The 21,819-nt window shown below is 50.2% G+C and overlaps 1 protein-coding gene across 1 annotated transcript in view; it reads right to left on the minus strand.

Annotated features, from left to right (window-relative positions):
* The window catches only part of LOC119922936 (tyrosine-protein kinase SYK-like), a 131,918-nt gene that overhangs the window by 34,958 nt on the left and 75,141 nt on the right, over positions 1-21,819 (minus strand). The window contains exons 8-10 of the mRNA XM_038742555.1: positions 16,213-16,299; positions 6,157-6,253; positions 2,426-2,603 (exon numbers count right to left, since the gene is read on the minus strand). Of these exons, the coding sequence (XP_038598483.1) occupies positions 2,426-2,603; positions 6,157-6,253; positions 16,213-16,299 (362 nt within the window). The remainder of the gene's footprint in view (positions 1-2,425; positions 2,604-6,156; positions 6,254-16,212; positions 16,300-21,819) is intronic.

Consider the following 21,819-nt stretch of genomic DNA (forward strand, 5'->3'; position numbering starts at 1 on the left):
ATTGATGATGATGATGATGATGGGGAGGGGGTGCTCCATCATCACCATCATCATCATCATCAATCGTATTTATTGAGCGCTTCCTACGTGCCGAGCACTGTACTGAGCGCTCGGGAAGGCCCAATCGGCAACAAATCAGCACCACAGCTCCAGCGCTCCGCACACAGGAGGTGCTCAATAAATACGATGGAAGGTTGATTGGTGGGTGTGTGGGGGGGGGGTTCCACGGGCTCCGTGAGGGTTTGTGTTTGGGGAGGGGGAACTGGGGGGAATGAATGAATGAATGATGGGGAGGGGGTGCTCTGTACATAGGAAGCGCTCAATAAGTAGGATGGAATGAAGGAATGAATGATGGGGAGGGGGTGCTCTGTACAGAGGAAGTGCTCAATAAGCATGATGGAATGAATGAATGAATGATGGGGAGGGGGGGCTCTGTACATAGGAAGCACTCAATAAGTATGATGAATGAATGAATGATGGGGAGGGGGTGCTCTGCACATAGGAAGCGCTCAATAGGTATGATGGAATGAATGAATGAATGGATGATGGGGAGGGGCTGCTCTGCACATAGGAAGTGCTCAATAAATAAGATTGATGATGATGATGATGATGGGGAGGTGGTGCTACATCATCACCATCATCATCATCATCGATCGTATTTATTGAGCGCTTCCTGCGTGCCGAGCACTGTACTGAGCGCTCGGGAAGGCCCAATCGGCAACAAATCAGCACCACAGCTCCAGCGCTCCGCACACAGGAGGTGCTCAATAAATACGATGGAAGGTTGATTGGTGGGTGTGTGGGGGGGGGGGGGTTCACGGGCTCCGTGAGGGTTTGTGTTTGGGGAGGGGGAACTGGGGGGAATGAATGAATGATGGGGAGGGGGTGCTCCGCACAGAGGAAGCGCTCAATAACTAGGATGGAATGAATGATTGAAGGATGGGGAGGGGGTGCTCTGTACAGAGGAAGTGCTCAATAGGCATGATGGAATGAATGAATGAACGATGGGGAGGGGGTGCTCTGTACATAGGAAGTGCTGAATAAGTAGGATGGAATGAATGAATGATGGGGAAGGGGTGCTCTGTACATAGGAAGTGCTCAATAAATATGATGGAATGAAGGAATGAATGATGGGGAGGGGGTGCTCTGTACAGAGGAAGTGCTCAGTAGGTATGATGGAATGAATGAATGAATGAATGGTGGGGAGGGGGTGCTCTGTACATAGGAAGTGCTCAATAAGTAGGATGGAATGAATGAATGAATGATGGGGAGGGGGTGCTCTGTGCAGAGGAAGTGCTCAATAAATACGATTGATGATGATGATGGGGAGGGGGTGCTCTGTACAGAGGAAGTACTCAATAGGTATGATGGAATGAAGGAATGAATGAATGATGGGGAGGGAGCGCTCTGCACAGAGGAAGCGCTCAATAAGTAGGATGGAATGAATGATGGGGAGGGGGTGCTCTGTACATAGGAAGTGCTCAATAAATATGATGGAATGAAGGAATGAATGATGGGGAGGGGGGTGCTCTGCGCATAGGAAGCGCTCAATAAATACGATCGATGATGATGATGATGATGTAGCACCCCCTCCCCATCATCATCATCATCATCATCATCATCATCATCATCATCATCATCAATCGTATTTATTGAGCGCTTCCTGCGTGCCGAGCACTGTACTGAGCGCTCGGGAAGGCCCAATCGGCAACAAATCAGCACCACAGCTCCAGCGCTCCGCACACAGGAGGTGCTCAATAAATACGATGGAAGGTTGATTGGTGGGTGTGTGGGGGGGGGGTTCACGGGCTCCGTGAGGGTTTGTGTTTGGGGAGGGGGAACTGGGGGGAATGAATGAATGAATGATGGGGAGGGGGTGCTCTGTACATAGGAAGCGCTCAATAAGTAGGATGGAATGAAGGAATGAATGATGGGGAGGGGGTGCTCTGTACAGAGGAAGTGCTCAATAAGCATGATGGAATGAATGAATGAATGATGGGGAGGGGGTGCTCTGTACATAGGAAGCACTCAATAAGTATGATGAATGAATGAATGACGGGGAGGGGGTGCTCTGCACATAGGAAGCGCTCAATAGGTATGATGGAATGAATGAATGAATGGATGATGGGGAGGGGCTGCTCTGCACATAGGAAGTGCTCAATAAATAAGATTGATGATGATGATGATGATGGGGAGGGGGTGCTCCATCATCACCATCATCATCATCATCAATCGTATTTATTGAGCGCTTCCTACGTGCCGAGCACTGTACTGAGCGCTCGGGAAGGCCCAATCGGCAACAAATCAGCACCACAGCTCCAGCGCTCCGCACACAGGAGGTGCTCAATAAATACGATGGAAGGTTGATTGGTGGTGGTGGTGGGGGGGGGGGTGTCCCAGAGGCTGTGGGGGGCGTCCATCTCACTTCTTCATGCGGTAGAAGCCCTTCCTGACGGTGCCGAAGTTCCCGGCCCCGAGCTCCCCGTCCTCCAGGGTGAGCAGGCCGCGGTCCAGCTCCACGGCGTCGGGCCGGAGCTCCTCCGGGTCCGCGTACGGGCTCTCGTACACCGCCGTGTCCATCGGAAGCGCCCACACCGGCTCCTCTGAACACACACACAACACGCACAACACACAACACACAACACACAACACAAAGCGCAAGGTAAGTGCTCAATAAATACGATCGGTGGTGGCGACCGCACGCTCTCCCACCGTCTCTGAAGAGCTCATCTCCGCCCGTCTCTCCATGTCTGTCTCTCCCCCTCCGTCACTGTCTCTCCCTTGTCCGTCTCTGTCTCTCCCTGTCCATCATTGTCTCCCCCTTGTCCGTCTCTGTCTCTTCCTTGTCCGTCTCTGTCTCTCCCCCTCCATCACTGTCTCTTCCTTGTCCATCACTGTCTCTTCCTTGTCCGTTTCTGTCTCTCCCCGTCCATCTCTGTCTCTCTCCCTTGTCCGTCTCTGTCTCTCCCCGTCCATCTCTGTCTCTCCCTTGTCCGTCTCTGTCTCTCCCCGTCCATCTCTGCCTCTCTCCCTTGTCCGTCTCTGTCTCTCCCCATCCATCTCTGTCTCTCTCTTGTCCGTCTGTCTCTCCCCATCCATCTCTGTCTCTCCCTTGTCCGTCTCTGTCTCTCCCCATCCATCACTGTCCCTCCCTTGTCCGTCTCTGTCTCTCCCCGTCCATCTCTGTCTCCCCCTTGTCCGCCTCTGTCTCTCCCCATCCATCTCTGTCTCTCCCCATCCATCATTGTCTCTCCCTTGTCCGTCTCTGACTTTCCCCTCTCTCCCTGTCTCTCCCTTGTCCACCTCTGTCTCTCCCTTGTCCGTCTCTGTCTCTCCCCGTCCATCTCTGCCTCTCTCCCTTGTCCGTCTCTGTCTCTCCCCATCCATCTCTGCCTCTCTCCCTTGTCCGTCTCTGTCTCTCCCCGTCCATCTCTGCCTCTCTCCCTTGTCCGTCTCTGTCTCTCCCCATCCATCTCTGTCTCTCTCTTGTCCGTCTGTCTCTCCCCATCCATCTCTGTCTCTCCCTTGTCCGTCTCTGTCTCTCCCCATCCATCACTGTCCCTCCCTTGTCCGTCTCTGTCTCTCCCCTCCCTGTCTCTCCCCGTCCATCTCTGTCTCCCCCTTGTCTGCCTCTGTCTCTCCCCATCCATCTCTGTCTCTCCCTTGTCCGTCTCTGTCTCTCCCCTCTCTCCCTCTCTGCCTCTCCCCCGTCCATCTCTGACCACCCCCTCTCCGTCTCTCACTGTCTCCTCTCCATCTCTCTGACTCTCCCTTCTCCATCTCTGTCTCTCCCCTCTGTCCATCTCTGACTGGCCCCCCCTCCGCCTCGGACTCCCTCCTGTCCATCTCTGCCTCTCTTCCCAGGCGCTCAGTACGGCGCTCTGCACACAGTAAGCGCTCAATAAATGCGATTGAATGAGTCTCTGTCTCTCCACTCGCTCCGTCTCTGACTAGCTCATCTCCATCCCTGTCTCTCCCCTCTCCATATCTCTGCCTCTCCCCTCTCCGTCTCTCACTGTCTCATCTCCATCCCTGTCTCTCCCCTCTCCGTCTCTGTCTCTCCCCTCTCCGTCTCTGTCTCTCCCCTCTCCGTCTCGGACTCTCTCCTGTCCATCTCTGAATCGCTGTTGTCCATCCCTGTCTCTCCCCTCTCCGTCTCTGTCTCTCCCCTCTCTCCATCTCTGACTGTCTCCTCTCCATCTCTGTCTCTCCCCTCTCTCTCCATCTCTGTCTCTCCCCCTCCATCTCTGACTGTCCTCTCTCCATCTCTGTCTCTTCCCCTCCGGTTCTGTCTCTCCCTTCTCCATCTCTGTCTCTCCCTTCTCCATCTCTGTCTCTCCCCTCTCCGTCTCTGACTGTCTCCTCTCCATCTCTGTCTCTCCCCTCTCCATCCCTAACTGTCTCCTCTCCGTCTCTGTCTCTCCCCTCTCCATCTCTGTCTCTCCCCCTCCAACTCTGACTGTCCCCTCTCCATCTCTGTCTCTCCCTTCCCCGCCTCTGTCTCTCCCCTCTCTCCATCACTGTGTCTCCCCTCTCTCCATCCTTGTCTCTCTCCATCCCTGACTGTCTCCTCTCCATCTCTGGCTCTCCCCCTCCATCTCTGCCTCCTGTCCATCTCTGTCTCTCCCCCCTCCATCTCTGACAAGCTCATCTCTCCATCCCTGCTCGTCCCCTCTCCATCTCTGTCTCTCTGACTCCTCTCCGTCTCTGTCTCTCCCCTCTCTGTCTCTGACTCTCTCCCGTCTATCTCTGTCTCTCCCCTCTCCATCTCTGACTGCCCCCTCTCCGTCTCTGACTCCCTCCCGTCCATCTCTGTCTCTCTCCCCTCTCCATCTCTGTCTCTCCCCTCTCTCCATCTCTGTCTCTCCCCTCTCTCCATCTCTGTCTCTCCCCTCTCCATCTCTGTCTCTCCCCTCTCCCCATCTCTGTCTCTCCCCTCTCTCCATCTCTGTCTCTCCCCATCCCATCTCTGTCTCTCCCCTCTCTCCATCCCTGACTGTCTCCTCTCCATCTCTGTCTCCCCGTCTCCGTCTCTGACTGTCCCTCTCCGTCTCCGACTCCCTCCTGTCCATCTCTGTCTCTCCCCTCTCCGTCTCTGACTGGCTCATCTCCATCCCTGCCTGTCCTCTCTCCATCTCTGTCTCTCCCCTCTCCGTCTCTGTCTCTCCCCTCCCTCCATCTCTGTCTCTCCACTCTCTCCATCTGTCTCTCCCCTCTCTCCATCTCTGTCTCTCCCCTCTCCGTCTCTGTCTCTCCCCCTCTCCATCTCTTGTCTCTCCCCTCTCTCCATCCCAGACTGTCTCCTCTCCATTTCTGTCTCTCCCCTCTCTCCATCTCCGCCTCTCCCCTCTCTCCATCTCTGTCTCTCTCCCCCCTCCATCTCTGCCTCTCCCCTCTCCCCATCCCTGTCTCTCCCCTCTCTCCATCTCTGCCTCTCCCCCTCCCCATCCCTGTCTCTCCCCTCTCTCCATCTCTGTCTCCCCCCTCTCTCCATCTCTGTCTCTCTCCCTCCATCTCTGTCTCTCTTCTCTCTCTCCATCTCTGTCTCTCCCCTCTCTCCGTCTCTGTCCCTCCCCTCTCTCCATCTCTGTCTCTCCCATCTCTCCATCTCTGTCTCTCTCCATCTCTATCTCTCCCCTCCCCGTCTCTGTCTCTCCCCTCTCTCCGTCTCTGTCTCTCCCCTCTCTCCATCTCTGTCTCTCCCCTCCCCATCTCTACCTCCCCCCTCTCTCCATCTCTGTCTCTCCCCTCTCTCCATCCCTGTCTCTCCCCTTCCATCTCTGTCTCTCTCTCCATTCCTGTCTCTCCCCTCTCTCCATCTCTGTCTCTCTCCCCCCTCTCCATCCGTCTCTCCCCTCTCCCCATCTCTGCCTCTCCCCTCCCCATCTCTGTCTCTCCCCCTCCATCTCTGTCTCTCCCCTCCCTCCACCCCTGTCTCTCCCCTCTCTCCATCTCTGTCTCTCCCCTCTCTCCATCTCTGTCTCTCCCCATCCCTGTCTCTCCCCTCTCTCCATCCCTGTCTCTCCCCTCTCTCCATCCGTCTCTCCCCTCTCTCCATCTCTGTCTCTCCCCTCTCTCCATCCCTATCTCTCCCCTCTCCATCCCTGTCTCTCCCCTATCTCTGTCTCTCCCCCTCCATCTCTCTGTCTCTCCCACCTTGCTGGGCGTCCCCGGGCCCCCGGCGGCCCCTCTGGGTGACATACGGGTTGAGCTCCGCGGCGCTTTCCGCCCGGTTCACGGCGGCCTGGTGGGGCTGGAAGCACAGAGAGGTCACTCGCCTTCCCCGGCGCGGCCCAGCGCGGAAGAGACGAAGACGCCTTCCCCCTCACCCCCCATCCTTCGGATAAATCTCGTTATAACACTAATGATGGCATTTATGAGGCGCTTACTACGTGCCAAGCGCTGTGCTAAGCGCTTGGGGAGGTCCCAAGGTGATGAGGTTGTCCCACGGGGTGGCTCCCGGTCTTCATCCCCATTTCCCAGATGAGGGAACTGAGGCCCGGAGGAGGGAAGCGACTCGCCCAAAGTCGCCCAGCCGAATTTGTACTTCCCAAGCGCTTAGTACAGTGCTCTGCACATAGTAAGCGCTCAATAAATACGATTGATGATGATGATGATGACAGTTGGCGGGGCCGGGATTCGAACCCAGGACCTGGGACTCCAAAGCCCGGGCTCTTTCCACTGAGCCTCGCTGCCTGTCGCGATTATTCTAAGCGCTTAGTCCAGTGCCAACTTGTCCTTCCCAAGCGCTTAGTACAGTGCTCTGCACACAGGAAGCGCTCAATAAATACGATTGATTGATTGATTGATGGATGGATGTGCGCACAGTCGGCGCTCAATACACAGCTCGGTGGGAAGCGCCTGAGGCTGGGAGCCAAGGGTCCTGGGTTCTAATCCCGACTCCGCCACCTCACTCCTTCCTTCCATCCTATTTATTGAGCGCTTCCTGTGTGCAGAGCACTGTACTAAGCGCTTGGGAAGGACGAGTTGGCCACAGATAGAGACGGCAACGACGGGCTGTCGGCTGTGTGACCTTGGGCGAGTCCCTTCTCTTCTCCGTGCCTCAGTTTCCTCCTCTGTCAAATGGGGATGAAGGCCGGGAGCCCCCCGGGGGACAACCTCATCACCTCGCATCCCCCTCCGGCGCTTAGTACAGTGCTTGGCACCTAGTGAGCGCCTCCCAAATCCCATCATCATCATTATTAATAGAAAATCAAGCGCTTAGTACAGTGCTCTGCACACAGTAAGCGCTCAATAAATACGATTGATGAATCTGGGCCTCAGTTTCCTCCTCTGTCAAATGGGGATGAAGGCCGTGAGCCCCCCGAGGGACAACCTCATCACCTCGCATCCCCCTCCGGCGCTTAGAACAGTGCTTGGCACCTAGTGAGCGCCTCCCAAATACCACCATCATCATCATTAACATAATCTGGGCCTCAGTTTCCTCCTCTGTCAAATGGGGATGAAGGCCGGGAGCCCCCCGGGGGACAACCTCATCACCTCGTATCCCCCCCAGCGCTTAGAACAGTGCTTGGCACCTAGTGAGCGCCTCCCAAATACCATCATCATCATTATTAATAGAAAATCAAGCGCTTAGTACAGTGCTCTGCACACAGTAAGCGCTCAATAAATACGATTGATGCATCTGGGCCTCAGTTTCCTCCTCTGTCAAATGGGGATGAAGGCCGGGAGCCCCCCGGGGGACAACCTCATCACCTCGCATCCCCCTCCGGCGCTTAGTACAGTGCTTGGCACCTAGTGAGCGCCTCCCAAATACCACCATCATCATCATTAACATAATCTGGGCCTCAGTTTCCTCCTCTGTCAAATGGGGATGAAGGCCGGGAGCCCCCCGGGGGACAACCTCATCACCTCGCATCCCCCTCCGGCGCTTAGAACAGTGCTTGGCACCTAGTGAGCGCCTCCCAAATACCATCATCATCATTATTAATATAAAATCAAGCGCTTAGTACAGTGCTCTGCACACAGTAAGCGCTCAATAAATACGATTGATGAATCTGGGCCTCAGTTTCCTCCTCTGTCAAATGGGGATGAAGGCCGGGAGCCCCCCGGGGGACAACCTCATCACCTCGCATCCCCCTCCGGCGCTTAGTACAGTGCTTGGCACCTAGTGAGCGCCTCCCAAATACCACCATCATCATCATTAACATAATCTGGGCCTCAGTTTCCTCCTCTGTCAAATGGGGATGAAGGCCGGGAGCCCCCCGGGGGACAACCTCATCACCTCGTATCCCCCTCCGGCGCTTAGAACAGTGCTTGGCACCTAGTGAGCGCCTCCCAAATCCCATCATCATCATTATTAATGTAAAATCAAGCGCTTAGTACAGTGCTCTGCACATAGTAAGTGCTCAATAAATACAATTGATGAATCTGGGCCTCAGTTTCCTCCTCTGTCAAATGGGGATGAAGGCCGGGAGCCCCCCGGGGGACAACCTCATCACCTCGTATCCCCCTCCGGCGCTTAGAACAGTGCTTGGCACCTAGTGAGCGCCTCCCAAATCCCATCATCATCATTATTAATGTAAAATCAAGCGCTTAGTACAGTGCTCTGCACATAGTAAGCGCTCAATAAATACGATTGATGAATCTGGGCCTCAGTTTCCTCCTCTGTCAAATGGGGATGAAGGCCGGGAGCCCCCCGGGGGACAACCTCATCACCTCGCATCCCCCTCCGGCACTTAGAACAGTGCTTGGCACCTAGTGAGCGCCTCCCAAATACCACCATCATCATCATTAATATCATCTGGGCCTCAGTTTCCTCCTCTGTCAAATGGGGATGAAGGCCGGGAGCCCCCCGGGGGACAACCTCATCACCTCGTATCCCCCTCCGGCGTTTAGAACAGTGCTTGGCACCTAGTGAGCGCCTCCCAAATCCCATCATCATCATTATTAATAGAAAATCAAGCGCTTAGTACAGTGCTCTGCACACAGTAAGCGCTCAATAAATACGATTGATAAATCTGGGCCTCAGTTTCCTCCTCTGTCAAATGGGGATGAAGGCCGGGAGCCCCCCGGGGGACAACCTCATCACCTCGCATCACCCTCCGGCGCTTAGTACAGTGCTTGGCACCTAGTGAGCGCCTCCCAAATACCACCATCATCATTATTAATATAATCTGGGCCTCAGTTTCCTCCTCTGTCAAATGGGGATGAAGGCCGTGAGCCCCCCGGGGGACAACCTCATCACCTTGTATCCCCCTCCGGCGCTTAGAACAGTGCTTGGCACCTAGTGAGCGCCTCCCAAATCCCATCATCATCATTATTAATAGAAAATCAAGCGCTTAGTACAGTGCTCTGCACACAGTAAGCGCTCAATAAATACGATTGATGAATCTGGGCCTCAGTTTCCTCCTCTGTCAAATGGGGATGAAGACTGAGAGCCCCCCGGGGGACAACCTCATCACCTCGCATCACCCTCCGGCGCTTAGTACAGTGCTTGGCACCTAGTGAGCGCCTCCCAAATACCATCATCATCATTATTAACATAATCTGGGCCTCAGTTTCCTCCTCTGTCAAATGGGGATGAAGGCCGGGAGCCCCCCGGGGGACAACCTCATCACCTCGTATCCCCCTCCGGCGCTTAGTACAGTGCTTGGCACCTAGTGAGCGCCTCCCAAATCCCATCATCATCATTATTAATAGAAAATCAAGCGCTTAGTACAGTGCTCTGCACACAGTAAGCGCTCAATAAATACGATTGATGAATCTGGGCCTCAGTTTCCTCCTCTGTCAAATGGGGATGAAGGCCGGGAGCCCCCCGGGGGACAACCTCATCACCTCGCATCCCCCTCCGGCGCTTAGAACAGTGCTTGGCACCTAGTGAGCGCCTCCCAAATCCCATCATCATCATTATTAATAGAAAATCAAGCGCTTAGTACAGTGCTCTGCACACAGTAAGCGCTCAATAAATACGATTGATGAATCTGGGCCTCAGTTTCCTCCTCTGTCAAATGGGGATGAAGGCCGGGAGCCCCCCGGGGGACAACCTCATCACCTCGTATCCCCCTCCGGCGCTTAGAACAGTGCTTGGCACCTAGTGAGCGCCTCCCAAATCCCATCATCATCATTATTAATGTAAAATCAAGCGCTTAGTACAGTGCTCTGCACATAGTAAGCGCTCAATGAATACGATTGATGAATCTGGGCCTCAGTTTCCTCCTCTGTCAAATGGGGATGAAGGCCGGGAGCCCCCCGGGGGACAACCTCATCACCTCGTATCCCCCTCCGGCGCTTAGAACAGTGCTTGGCACCTAGTGAGCGCCTCCCAAATCCCATCATCATCATTATTAATGTAAAATCAAGCGCTTAGTACAGTGCTCTGCACATAGTAAGCGCTCAATGAATACGATTGATGAATCTGGGCCTCAGTTTCCTCCTCTGTCAAATGGGGATGAAGGCCGGGAGCCCCCCGGGGGACAACCTCATCACCTCGCATCCCCCTCCGGCGCTTAGTAGAGTGCTTGGCACCTAGTGAGCGCCTCCCAAATACCATCATCATCATTATTAATATCATCTGGGCCTCAGTTTCCTCCTCTGTCAAATGGGGATGAAGGCCGGGAGCCCCCCGGGGGACAACCTCATCACCTCGCATCCCCCTCCGGCGCTTAGTACAGTGCTTGGCACCTAGTGAGCGCCTCCCAAATACCATCATCATCATTATTAACATAATCTGGGCCTCAGTTTCCTCCTCTGTCAAATGGGGATGAAGGCCGGGAGCCCCCCGGGGGACAACCTCATCACCTCGTATCCCCCTCCGGCGCTTAGAACAGTGCTTGGCACCTAGTGAGCGCCTCCCAAATCCCATCATCATCATTATTAATAGAAAATCAAGCGCTTAGTACAGTGCTCTGCACATAGTAAGCGCTCAATAAATGCGATTGATGAATCTGGGCCTCAGTTTCCTCCTCTGTCAAATGGGGATGAAGGCCGGGAGCCCCCCGGGGGACAACCTCATCACCTCGCATCCCCCTCCGGCGCTTAGTACAGTGCTTGGCACCTAGTAAGCGCTTAACAAATGCCATCATTATTATTATTATTATTATTATTATTATTAACAAATACCGACATTATTAATAAATACGATCGAATGAATGAAAATACACTGATCGTCATTCCATACAATTGTGTAGAATCACCGTAAAATCACGATTCGACTGTAACTATTCTAATTATGATATATTTTGATGTAATTAATGTATAATTCGACTATAATTATCCTATAACCCCACCAGGATAATTATTAGAATGCACTTATGTGAAATTATATGATCATTATGATTCGACTGTAACTATTCTAATTATGATATATTTTGATGCAATTAATGTATAATTCGACTATAATTATCCTACAACCCCACCAGGATAATTATTAGAATGCACTTAGGTGAAATTATATGATCATTATGATTCGACTGTAACTATTCTAATTATGATATATTTTGATGTAATTAATGCATAATTCGACTATAATTATCCTATAACCCCACCAGGATAATTATTAGAATGCACTTAGGTGAAATTATATGATCATTATGATTCGACTGTAACTATTCTAATTATGATATATTTTGATGTAATTAATGTATAATTCGACTATAATTATCCTATAGCCCCACCAGGATAATTATTAGAATGCACTTAGGTGAAATTATATGATCATTATGATTCGACTGTAACTATTCTAATTATGATATATTTTGATGTAATTAATGTATAATTCGACTATAATTATCCTATAGCCCCACCAGGATAATTATTAGAATGCACTTATGTGAAATTATATGATCATTATGATTCGACTGTAACTATTCTAATAATGATATATTTTGATGCAATTAATGTATAATTCGACTATAATTATCCTACAACCCCACCAGGATAATTATTAGAATGCACTTAGGTGAAATTATATGATCATTACGATTCGACTGTAACTATTCTAATCATGATATATTTTGATGTAATTAATGCATAATTCGACTATAATGATCCTATAACCCCACCAGGATAATTATTAGAATGCACTTAGGTGAAATTATATGATCATTACGATTCGACTGTAACTATTCTAATTATGATATATTTTGATGTAATTAATGCATAATTCGACTATAATTATCCTATAACCCCACCAGGATAATTATTAGAATGCACTTAGGTGAAATTATATGATCATTACGATTCGACTGTAATTATTCTAATTATGATATATTTTGAAGTAATTAATGCATAATTCGACTATAATTATCCTATAACCCCACCAGGATAATTATTAGAATGCACTTAGGTGAAATTATATGATCATTATGATTCGACTGTAACTATTCTAATTATGATATATTTTGATGTAATTAATGTATAATTCGACTATAATTACCCTATAACCCCACCAGGATAATTATTAGAATGCACTTAGGTGAAATTATATGATCATTATGATTCGACTGTAACTATTCTAATTATGATATATTTTGATGTAATTAATGTATAATTCGACCATAATTATCCTATAACCCCACCAGGATAATTATTAGAATGCACTTAGGTGAAATTATATGATCATTACGATTCGACTGTAACTATTCTAATTATGATATATTTTGATGTAATTAATGCATAATTCGACCATAATTATCCTATAACCCCACCAGGATAATTATTAGAATGCACTTAGGTGAAATTATATGATCATTACGATTCGACTGTAATTATTCTAATTATGATATATTTTGAAGTAATTAATGCATAATTCAACTATAATTATCCTATAACCCCACCAGGATAATTATTAGAATGCACTTAGGTGAAATTATATGATCATTATGATTCGACTGTAACTATTCTAATTATGATATATTTTGATGTAATTAATGTATAATTCGACTATAATTATCCTATAACCCCACCAGGATAATTATTAGAATGCACTTAGGTGAAATTATATGATCATTATGATTCGACTGTAACTATTCTAATTATGATATATTTTGATGTAATTAATGTATAATTCGACCATAATTATCCTATAACCCCACCAGGATAATTATTAGAATGCACTTGGGTGAAATTCTATGATCATTATAAGTATTCATTCATTCATTCAATCGTATTTATTGAGCGCTTACTGTGTAGGTTGCCAACTTGTACTCTCCCAAGCGCTTAGTACAGTGCTCTGCACACAGTGAGCGCTCAATAAATACGATTGATTGATTGATTGCAGAGGACGCTAGAATTATTATATTATTATCATTATATTATTATTACTATATTATTATTATTATTATTATTATTATTAGAGAAGCAGCATGGCTCAGTGGAAGGGCCCGGGCTTTATTTATAATCGTTATCATAATTCGATAATTACAATATTGTAATTTATTATAATAATTATTATAATCATAGACAAAACAGTATAATTATTATTGTAATTATATATAATATATATAATAATTGTTATAATTATATATAATACATATAATAATCATTACAATCATATATAATACACATTATAATAATTATATGCAATACACATTATAATAATTACATAATACACAATATAATAATTATTATAATTATATATAATACATATAATAATTACATATAATGCATATTATAATAATTATTATAATTATATGCATGTTATAACAATTATTAGTATAATTATATATAATGCATATAATAATAATATAATACATATTATAATAATTACTATAATCATATACATGTTATAATCATTATAATTATATGTGATTCCAATAATAATAATAATTATATAATACATGTTATTATTTTTATTATTATAATATATGATACCTATTATTATAATAATTATTGTAATTATATATAACATAGTATAATCATTATAATTATATAAGGCCTCCAGGAGGCCTTCCCAGACTAAGCCCCCTCCTTCCTCTCCCCCTTATAATAATTATTATAATAACCATTATAATTATATACTATATAATATTATATATATTATAATTATTACAATTTTTAAGGCCTCCAGGAGACCTTCCCAGACTGAGCCCCCTCTTTCCTCTCCCCCTCCTCACCTTACCTCCTTCCCCTCCCCACAGCACCTGTATATATGTATATAGGTTTGCATGTATTTATTACTCTATTTTACTTGTACATATTTATTCTATTTATTTTATTTTGTTAATATGTTTTGTTTTGTTGTCCGTCTCCCCCCTTCTAGACTGTGAGCCGACTGTTGGATTGGGACTTTATATGTTGCCACCTTGGACTTCCCAAGCGCTTAGTCCAGTGCTCTGCACACAGGAAGCTCTCAATAAATACGATTGAATGAATGTATGTTTGTACGTATTTATTACTCCTTTTATTTATTTTATTTGTACCTATTTACTCTATTTATTTTATTTTGTTAATACGTTTGGTTTTGTTGTCTGTCTCCCCCTTCCAGACTGTGAGCCCCCTGCTGGACGCGCATTCAGTTGCAGCTAAGTGAGCGCCCCCTGCTGGACGCTCAGTCAATTGCCACGAAGTGAGCGCCCCCTGCTGGACGCTCAGAAAATTGCAACGAAGTGAGCGCCCCCTGCTGGAGGCTCAATCAATTGCCATAAATTGAGCGCCCCCTGCTGGACGCTCAGTCAACTGCCACGAAGTGAGCGCCCCCCGCTGGACGCTCAATCAATTGCCATAAATTGAGCGCCCCCTGCTGGACGCTCATTCAATTGCAACGAAGTGAGCGCCCCCTGCTGGAGGCTCAATCCCAGTGTGGCGCCCCCTGCTGGACGCTCAATCAAGTGCCATAAATTGAGCGCCCCCTGCTGGACGATCAATCAATTGCAACGAAGTGAGCGCCCCCCGCTGGACACTCATTCAATTGCAACGAAGTGAGCGCCCCCCGCTGGACGCTCAATCAATTGCCACGAAGTGAGCGCCCCCCGCTGGACGCTCAATCAATTGCCACGAAGTGAGCGCCCCCTGCTGGACGCTCAACTGCAACGAAGTGAGCGCCCCCTATTGGAGGCTCCATCCGAGTGTGTCGCCCCCTGCTGGACGCTCAGTCAACTGCCACAAAGTGAGCGCCCCCCGCTGGACGCTCAGTCAACTGCCACCAAGTGAGCGCCCCCTGCTGGACGCTCAGTCAATTGCCATAAATTGAGCGCCCCCTGCTGGACGCTCAGTCAACTGCCACGAAGTGAGCGCCCCCCGCTGGACGCTCAGTCAATTGCAACGAAGTGAGCGCCCCCCGCTGGACGCTCATTTGCAACGACGTGAGCGCCCCCTGCTGGAGGCTCCATCCCAGCGTGGCGCCCCCTGTTGGACGCTCAGTCAACTGCCACGAAGTGAGCGCCCCCTGCTGGACGCTCAATCAATTGCTATAAATTGATCGCCCCCTGCTGGACGCTCAATCAATTGCCATAAATTGAGCGCCCCCTGCTGGACGCTCAGTCAACTGCCACGAAGTGAGCGTCCCCCGCTGGACGCTCATTCAATCGTCACGAAGTGAGCGCCCCCTGCTGGACGCTTAATTGCAACGAACTGAGCGCCCCCTGCTGGAGGCTCCATCCCGGCGTGGCGCCCCCTGCTGGACGCTCAGTCAATTGCCACAAAGTGAGCGCCCCCTGCTGGACTCTCAGTCAATTGCCACAAAGTGAGCGCCCCCCGCTGGACGCTCATTCAATTGCAATGAAGTGAGCGCCCCCTCCTGGACGCTCAACTGCAACGAAGTGGGCGCCCCCTGCTGGATGCTCAATTGCAACGAAGTGAGCGCCCCCTGCTGGAGGCTCCATCTCGGCGTGGCGCCCCCTGCTGGACGCTCAATCAATTGCCATAAATTAAGCGCCCCCTGCTGGACGCTCAGTCAACTGCCACGAAGTGAGCGCCCCCTGCTGGACGCTCAGTCAATTGCCACGAAGTGAGCGCCCCCTGCTGGACGCTCAATTGCAACGAACTGAGGGCCCCCTGCTGGAGGCTCCATTCTGCCGTGGCGCCCCCTATTGGACGCTCAGTCAATTGCAACGAAGTGAGCGCCCCCTGCTGGACGCTCAATCGCAACGAAGTGAGCGCCCCCATCCCGGGGTGGCGCCCCCTGCTGGACGCCCCACCCCGGCTGGATGGGCGGGGAAACCGAGGCCCAGAGAGGGCGAGCCGCCGGCCCCGGGTCACACAGCAGTCCCTCCCCCTCCCCCCGCCCCCAGCGGGCCGTGGGGTGTCTCTTACGTGTCCGGCTGCGTGCGGGACGATCTTGGCGTGTGCGAGGGCGTCTCTGGTCTCCTTGTACAGCCTCATCAGGGGGTTGCTGGGCGACTGCGAACCGGCGGACAACGCCCCGTCAGCCCACCAGGGGGCCCCCGCCCAGCGCAGCGCTCAGCACATAGTAGGCGCCCAGCACAGCGCTCTCTGCACACAGCAGATGCTCAGCACAGCGCTCTCTGCACACAGCAGACGCTCAGCACAGCGCTCAGCACACAGTAGATGCCCAGCACAGCGCTCTGCACACTGTAGACACCGAGCACAGCGCTCTCTGCACGTAGTAGACGCCAAGCACTGCGCTCTGCACACTCTAGACATTCATTCAGTCATTCAATCATATTTATTGAGCGCTTACTGTGTGCAGAGCACTGTACTAAGCGCTTGGGAAGTACAAGTTGGCACCGAGCACAGCGCTCTCTGCACGTAGTAGACGCCAAGCACTGCGCTCTGCACACTCTAGACATTCATTCATTCCATCGTATTTATTGAGCGCTTCCTGTGTGCAGAACACTGTACTAAGCGCTTGGGAAGTACAAGTTGGCAACAGATAGAGACAGTCCCTACCCGACAGTGGGCTTACAGTCTAGAAGGGGGAGACAATCAATCAATCAATCAATCGTATTTATTGAGCGCTTCCTATGTGCAGAGCACTGTACTACTTCACTGCTCCAGGGCTCTGCACACAAGAAGCACTCAATAAATATGACGGAATGAATGAATGAATGATGGGAAGGGGTTGCTCCAGTGCTCTGCACACAGGAAGCGCTCAATAAATACGATGGAATGAATGAATGAATGATGGGGAGGGGGTGCTCCAGTGCTCTGCACACAGGAAGCGCTCAATAAATACGATGGAATGAATGAATGAATGAATGATGCGGAGGGGGTGCTCCAGTGCTCTGCACACAGGAAGCGCTCAATAAATACGATGGAATTAATGAATGAATGATGGGGAGGGGGTGCTCCAGTGCTCTGCACACAGGAAGCGCTCAATAAATATGATGGAATGAATGAATGAATGAATGAATGATGGGGAGGAGGTGCTCAGTGCTCTGCACACAGGAAGCGCTCAATAAATACGATGGAATGAATGAATGAATGAATGAATGAATGAATGAGGGTCTCTCTCTGTTGCCGAATAGGACTTTCCAAGCTGTTAGTCCAGTGCTCCACACACAGGAAGCGCTCAATAAATGTGATGGAATGAATGAATGAATGATGGGGAGGGGGTGCTCCAGTGCTCTGCACACAGGAGGCGCTCAATAAATACGATGGAATGAATGAATGAATGAGGGTCTCTCTCTGTTGCCGAATAGGACTTTCCAAGCGGTTAGTCCAGTGCTCTGCACACAGGAGGCGCTCAATAAGTACAATTAAATGGAACTGATTGGGTAAACTGAGGCGCTGGGTACTCAAGAAGAGCCCAGTAAATACGATCTCATGAATGAATGATTGATTGAATGAATGAGGCCCAAGGCGGCCTCGTTCAGCCAATCAGCGCCGGCCTCCTCGCTCAGCCAATCAGCGCCAGCCGGACCGGAAGTTCCCCGGCCGCGAGAGGAAGTTGGGCTTGAAAACGCTGGGGGCGGCAGGGGAAGCGAGCCACGTTGGGCGGGGAGCGTCGCGCATGCGCACTAGGGGCGGGACAGGGAGGGATCGGAGCATGCGCACTGGGAGGGAGCGGGACAGGGAGGGATCTGAGCATGCGCACGGGGAGGGGGCGGGACAGGGAGGGATCGGAGCATGCGCACTGGCAGGGGGCGGGACAGGGAGGGATCTGAGCATGCGCACTGGGAGGGGGCGGGACAGGGAGGGATCTGAGCATGCGCACTGGGAGGGGGCGGGACAGGGAGGGATCTGAGCATGCGCCCTGGAAGGGGGCGGATAGGGAAGGATCTGAGCATGCTCACTGGGAGGGAGCGGGACAGTGAGAGATCTGAGCATGCGCACTGGGAGGGGGCGGGACAGTCGGAGCATGCGCACTGGAAGGGGGCGGGACAGGGAGAGGATCCGAGCATGCGCACTGGGAGGGGCGCGGAGGAGGGGATCCGAGCATGCGCAGTGCGGAGCATCCGGGCGACTCCCGGCGCCCCCTGCTGGCGGCCGGCGGATCTCCTCCCTGCTCCGGCCCCTTTAATGAACAGGAGGCGCTCAGCACAGCGCTCTGCACATAGTAAGCGCCCAGCACAGCGTTTTGCACACGACAGGCTTCTAGACTGTGAGCCCACTGTTGGGTAGGGGCTGTCTCTGTATGCTGCCAGCTTGGACTTTCCCTGGCGCTTAGTACAGTGCTCTGCACACAGGAAGCGCTCAATAAATACGATTGATTGATTGATAGGCGCCCAGCACAGCACTCTGCATACGGTAGGCGCCCAGCACAGCGTTCTGCATAGGGTGCCAATTTGTACTTCCCAAGCGCTTAGTACAGTGCTCTGCACACAGTAAGCGCTCAATAAATACGATTGATGGTGATTGGGCGGCGTCCAGTACAGCGCTGTGCTCTGAGCCCATTGTTGGGTAGGGACCGTCTCTATATGTTGCCAATTTGTACTTTTCCAAGCGCTCAGTACAGTGCTCCGCACACAGTAAGTGCCCAATAAATACGGCTGAATGAATGAATGAATACAGTGGGAGGCGTCCAGCACAGCGCTCTGCATACAGTAGACGCCCAGCACAGCGCTCTGCATATGGTAGGCGCTCAGCACAGTGCCCTGCACAGGGTAGGGGCCCAGCACAGCGCTCTGCATACAGTAGGCGTCCAGCACAGCACTCTGCACACGGTAAACGCCTAGCACAGCACTCTGCATACGGTAGGCGCTCAGCACAGTGCCCTGCACAGGGTAGGGGCCCAGCACAGCGCTCTGCACACAGTTGGCGCTCAGCACAGTGCTCTGCATACAGTAGGCGTCCAGCACACCGCTCTGCACACGGTAAACGCCTAGCACAGCTCTCTGCCTACGGTAGGCGCTCAGCACAGTGCCCTGCACACGGCGCCCAGCACAGCGCTCTGCACAGAGTAGGAGGCGTCCAGCACAGCGCTGTGCTCCGAGCCCGTTGTTGGGTAGGGACTGTCTCTCTATGTTGCCAACTTGGACTTCCCAAGCGCTTAGTACAGTGCTCTGCACACAGGAAGCGCTCAATAAATACGATTGATGATGATTGGGAGGTGTCCAGTACAGCGCTCTGCATACAGGAGGAGGCGTCCAGCACAGCGCTGGGCTCTGAGCCCGTTGTTGAGTAGGAACTGTCTCTATATGTTGCCAACTTGCACTTCCCAAGCGCTTAGTACAGTGCTCTGCACACAGTAAGCGCTCAGTAAATACGGCTGAATGAATGAATGAATACAGTGGGAGGCGTCCAGCACAGTGCTGGGCTCTGAGCCCGTTGTTGGGTAGGGACCGTCTCTATATGTTGCCAATTTGTACTTTTCCAAGCGCTCAGTACAGTGCTCCGCACACAGTAAGCGCCCAATAAATACGGCTGAATGAATGAATAAGTACATTGGGAGGTGTCCAGTACAGCGCTCTGCATACAGGAGGAGGCGTCCAGCACAGCGCTGGGCTCTGAGCCCGTTGTTGGGTGGGGACCGTCTCTGTTGCCGAACTGTACTTTTCCAAGCGCTCAGTACAGTGCTCCGCACACAGTAGGCGCCCAATAAATTCATTCATTTATCATCATTCATCAATGAATAAATACGAGTGGGTGAATGAATGAATGAATGAATACAGTGGGAGGTGTCCAGTACAGCGCTCTGCCTAGAGTAGGAGGCGTCCAGCACAGCGGCCTGCTCTGAGCCCGTGGGTGGGTAGGGACGGTCTCTAGCTGTTGTAGCGCTTAGTACAGTGCTCCGCACCCAGTAAGCGCTCAATCAATACGATTGATTGATTGATTGATTAGTCCAGTGCTCCGCACACAATAGGCGCTCAATAAATACGATCGAATGAATGAATGAATGAATTGTCTCCGCACACAGTAGGCGCTCAGTAAATACGATCGAATGAATGAATGAATGAATGGTCTTTTCCAAGCGCCCAGTCCAGTGCTCCGCACACAGTAGGCGCTCAATAAATACGATCAAATGAATGAATGAATGAATGAATGAATTGTCTTTTCCAAGCGCCCAGTCTAGTGCTCCGCACACAGTAAGTGCTCAATAAATAAGATTGAATGAATGAATGAATGAATTGTCTCCGCACACAGTAGGCGCTCAATAAATACGATCGAATGAATGAATGAATGAATTGTCTTTTCCAAGCGCCCAGTCCAGTGCTCCGCACACAGTAGGTGCTCAATAAATACAATCGAATGAATGAATGAATGAATTGTCTTTCCAAGCGCCCAGTCCAGTGCCCCGCACACAGTAGGCGCTCAATAAGTACGATCGAATGAATGAATGAATGAATTGTCTTTTCCAAGCGCCCAGTCCAGTGCTCCGCACACAGTAGGCGCTCAATAAATACGATTGATTGATTAGTCCAGTGTTCCGCACACAGTAGGCGCTCAGTAAATACGATCGAATGAATGAATGAATGAATGGTCTTTTCCAAGCGCCCAGTCCAGTGCTCCACACACAGTAAGTGCTCAATAAATATGATTGATTGATTGATTGATTAGTCCAGTGCTCCACACACAGTAAGCGCTCAATAAATACGATCGAATGAATGCATGAATTGTCTTTTCCAAGCGCCCAGTCCAGTGCTCCGCACACAGTAGGCGCTCAATAAATAAGATCGAATGAATGAATGAATGAATTGTCTCCGCACACAGTAGGCGCTCAACAAATACGATCGAATGAATGAATGGTCTTTTCCAAGCGCCCAGTCCAGTGCTCCACACACAGTGAGCGCTCAATAAGTACGATCGAATGAATGAATGAATGAATGGTCTTTTCCAAGCGCCCAGTCCAGTGCTCCACACACAGTAAGTGCTCAATAAATATGACTGATTGATTGATTGATTAGTCCAGTGCTCCACACACAGTAAGCGCTCAATAAATACGATCGAATGAATGCATGAATTGTCTTTTCCAAGCGCCCAGTCCAGTGCTCCGCACACAGTAGGCGCTCAATAAGTACTATTGAATGAATGAATGAATGAGTTGTCTCCGCACACAGTAGGCGCTCAGTAAATACGATCGAATGAATGAATGAATGAATTGTCTTTTCCAAGCGCCCAGTCCAGTGCTCCGCACACAGTAGGCGCTCAATAAATACGATCAAATGAATGAATGAATGAATGAATGAATGAATTGTCTTTTCCAAGCGCCCAGTCCAGTGCTCCGCACATAGTAAGTGCTCAATAAGTACGACTGAATGAATGAATGAATGAATGAATTGTCTTTTCAAAGCGCCTAGTCCAGTGCTCTGCACACAGTAAGCGCTCAATCAATAAGATTGAATGAATGAATGAATGAATTGTCTCCGCACACAGTAGGCGCTCAGTAAATACGATCGAATAAATGAATGAATGAATGGTCTTTTCCAAGCGCCCAGTCCAGTGCTCCGCACACAGTAAGCGCTCAATAAATAGGATCGAATGAATGAATGAATGAATTGTCTCCGCACACAGTAGGTG

Source organism: Tachyglossus aculeatus, unplaced genomic scaffold (genome assembly GCF_015852505.1).
Source record: "Tachyglossus aculeatus isolate mTacAcu1 unplaced genomic scaffold, mTacAcu1.pri scaffold_131_arrow_ctg1, whole genome shotgun sequence".
NCBI classification, from domain to species: Eukaryota; Metazoa; Chordata; class Mammalia; order Monotremata; family Tachyglossidae; genus Tachyglossus; species Tachyglossus aculeatus.